At 68.0% G+C, this 2,792-nt stretch overlaps 1 protein-coding gene across 1 annotated transcript; it reads right to left on the bottom strand.

Annotated features, from left to right (window-relative positions):
* Positions 1-381: 381 nt before the first annotated feature.
* Positions 382-2,421, bottom strand: CDKN1C (cyclin dependent kinase inhibitor 1C). The gene is made up of 4 exons (XM_065882672.1): positions 2,278-2,421; positions 1,448-2,097; positions 781-917; positions 382-685 (listed from the first exon to the last, which is right to left on the bottom strand). The coding sequence occupies exons 2-3, from the start codon at positions 2,085-2,087 to the stop codon at positions 784-786; spliced, it is 774 nt and encodes a 257-aa protein (XP_065738744.1). The 5' UTR covers positions 2,088-2,097; positions 2,278-2,421; the 3' UTR covers positions 382-685; positions 781-783.
* Between the last annotated feature and the right edge of the window lie 371 nt (positions 2,422-2,792).

The raw sequence follows: 2,792 nt of genomic DNA, 5'->3' as shown, positions 1-2,792 counted from the left end.
AGGAGCCGGGGCAGTGGTGCAGACGGCTCAGGAACCTTTTTTTTTTTTCTTTTTTTTTTCTTTTTTTTTTTTTCTTTTAACAGATTTGTCTTCAAGTTTAAAATAATCATAATAGTAAAAAGAGACAGCGAAAGCGCGAAGAGACTGCAAGCTAGATGGGCTTGTACGGCAGCTACAGCTTGTGAGCGACCCCCTCCCCCCAGAGTCCGCTATAAAAAATAAATTTACATTTGTCGATAACCAGATGCGAGTGAGGTGCCTTTGGCATAACCAATAACCGAGCTAGCGCGTGGCAGAGCGGCCCACGCCTCGACATAAATAGAAAATATAAGTTAGTATAACTTTAAAAACTTTTTGTACAAATATACATGTTTTTTTCCTTTTTTCCTTTTTTTTTTCTTTTTTCATTTTTTTGCACTGAGTTTCAGCAGAGATTAAACATTTTATATAAATGACTCTTAAAGCTTTACACCTTGGGACCAGTGTACTCCTCGTGCAGAATACATTTAGATATAAAAGACGTTATTAATACATTGCACAGTTTTCAAACTTTAAACACAAAACCGAACGCTGCTCCGTGGCAGCTGCCGCCGGTTGCTGCTACATGGACGGTCCCAGCCGAGGCCCAGCGCTCCTCTCCTGTCCGCTGCCCAGCGGGCTCCCTCGGGGCTCGTTGGGCGCGAGGCTGCGGGAGAGAGGTGCGGTGAGCGAGCGGCGACAGAGTGGCCGCCGGGACCCCGCGGGACGCCCCTCCCCGCCCGCCCCGTCTGCCGCGCTCACCTCTCATCGCAGCCGCTTGCGCGGGGTTTGCTCAGCCGAGCCGACGGCTGGAGCGGCGCCGGGCGCGGCGCATCCCGCGGGAACCTCGTTCGACGCCTTGGCTTCGGGCGCGGGTCTCTTGCGCTTGGCGAAGAAATCTGCGGGCGACAGCGCGCGCGGCCGGTCAGGGCGGGGCCGGCCGGGGAGCCCAAGAGGGTGCCGGGAGGAGGCGCGGGCGGCTGGGCGGCCGGTGGGGGGGCGCCGTCCCCGCCCGCGCCGAGGTCCGCGGCGGGTCAGCTTTGTTTACGTCGCCGCGCAATGTGCTGTGTAAGCATTTCCCCTTGTCCCGCGGCCAAGCCCCCCGGGGCTACCGCCGCGCTTAACCCCCTCTGTGCCGCGATCGCCGCGCCCGGCCGCGCCCGAGGAGGGTCTCCAGTGGCCCGGGCGAGGATCGCGCTCGGAGGGGGCCAGAGCGCGCCCTCCCAACCCTCCCGCGCGAACCTCTCCGGAGCACAACAACAGGGCGGGGACGGGGTGCGGGCGCTGCCTCGCCCCGCGCGCTGCGGGCCCTTTAACGCCACGGAGGAGGCGGGGACCAAGAGAGGCCCCCGAGGGCCTGGGAGCCCGGCCGGCCGGACAAAGCAGGGCCGGGCCGGGCCGGGCCGGGGCGGGGCCGCGCGGGACTCACCGGAGATGAGAGGCCCGGACAGCTTCTTGATCGCGGCGCCTCCGGCGGCGGCAGTGGTGGCAGCGGCGGCGGCAGTGGCGGCGGCGGCGTTGGTATTGGTGGCAGTGGCGGCAGTGCCCGGCGCGGGGCGCCCCGAAATCCCTGAGTGCGGCGGCTCGGCCAGGGGCTCCTGGCTGCGCGGCGGCGGGACCGCCTCCGGCTCAGAGCTCTCCTGCGGCGCCGGGGCCGGGGCCGGGGCAGGCGCTACGGACGGGCCGCTGGACGGCGACGCCGGCGCCTCCCCGAGGCCGTCGAGGGACTCATCGGCCGGCGGCCCGGAGGGCGGGCTATCGCCCGCGCCGTCCGGGCGGGGACGAGGCGCCAGGAGCAGGCGACAGCGCCCCACCTGCACCGTCTCGCGGTAGAAGGCGGGCACGGAGTCGCTGTCCACCTCGGTCCACTGCAGGCGCCCGGGGCCCCGCAGTGGCACGTCCTGCTGGAAGTTGTAGTCCCAGCGACGCTGGTCCTCGGCGCTCAGCTCGGCTAGGCGCATCTGCAGCTCGCGGCTGAGCTCCTCGTGGTCCACGGGCCCGAAGAGGCTGCGGCAAGCGCTGGTGCGCGCGAACAGGGGAAAGGTGCGGCGGGCGACCAGGCGCTCCATTGCCGACGCGCTGCGGAGATACGCATCGGACTTTTCCGGGGGCTGCGCGGGCCGGGCGGCGGGAGAGGAGAGGAGAGGAGGAGGAGGAGGAAGAGAGGAAAGGAGGGCGGAGGCCGGGCGCAAGTGAGACCCCGCGCGCCGGAGTCTGCATTTGCAAAGGGACGCGCTGGGAGGGCGGCGCGGCGGCTACCTGGCTGTCGGGCCGTGGACTGCTCCTGAGTCTCGCTCGCTGTGTCGTCCGGCCGGCGGCCGCGCCCCCTCGGGTGCCTGTCCTCGCTCGTTCGGCTAGCCCTGGCCTGGCTGGCACCCACCGAGCGCAGAGCACTTGGCCTGTGGAACGCCCAGTCCTCGCGCGCCCCTTTATACGCGAGGGTCCCACCCCCCCGCGCACGGGCCCCGCTGCTATTAGCATAATGTAGTATTTTCAGTTTCAACAACACCGCGGCGATTGGCCGGCGCCGCGCTGCCCCCGCCCCTCCGGCGGTCCGGCCCCCGCCCGCCGCCCATTGGCCCTGCGCACACACCCACCCGAGGGCGGGGCGGGGCGCGAGGGCCGATTGGCGGGGCGCGGGGCGCGCGCAGCGGCGGGGGAGGGGGCGGTGCGCGGGGCGGAGCCGGAGTTAAAGGGCGCTGCGGGCGGTAACGTGACACCGCGGCGCCCCGCCCCCTCGCCCCATCCCCCCCCACCCCCACCCCCACCCCCGC

The sequence above is a fragment of the Phocoena phocoena genome, chromosome 8 (genome assembly GCF_963924675.1).
Source record: "Phocoena phocoena chromosome 8, mPhoPho1.1, whole genome shotgun sequence".
Classification (NCBI taxonomy): domain Eukaryota; kingdom Metazoa; phylum Chordata; class Mammalia; order Artiodactyla; family Phocoenidae; genus Phocoena; species Phocoena phocoena.
The sequence above is the reverse complement of the archived record's forward strand: the minus strand, read 5'-3'. Positions and strand labels throughout refer to the sequence as shown.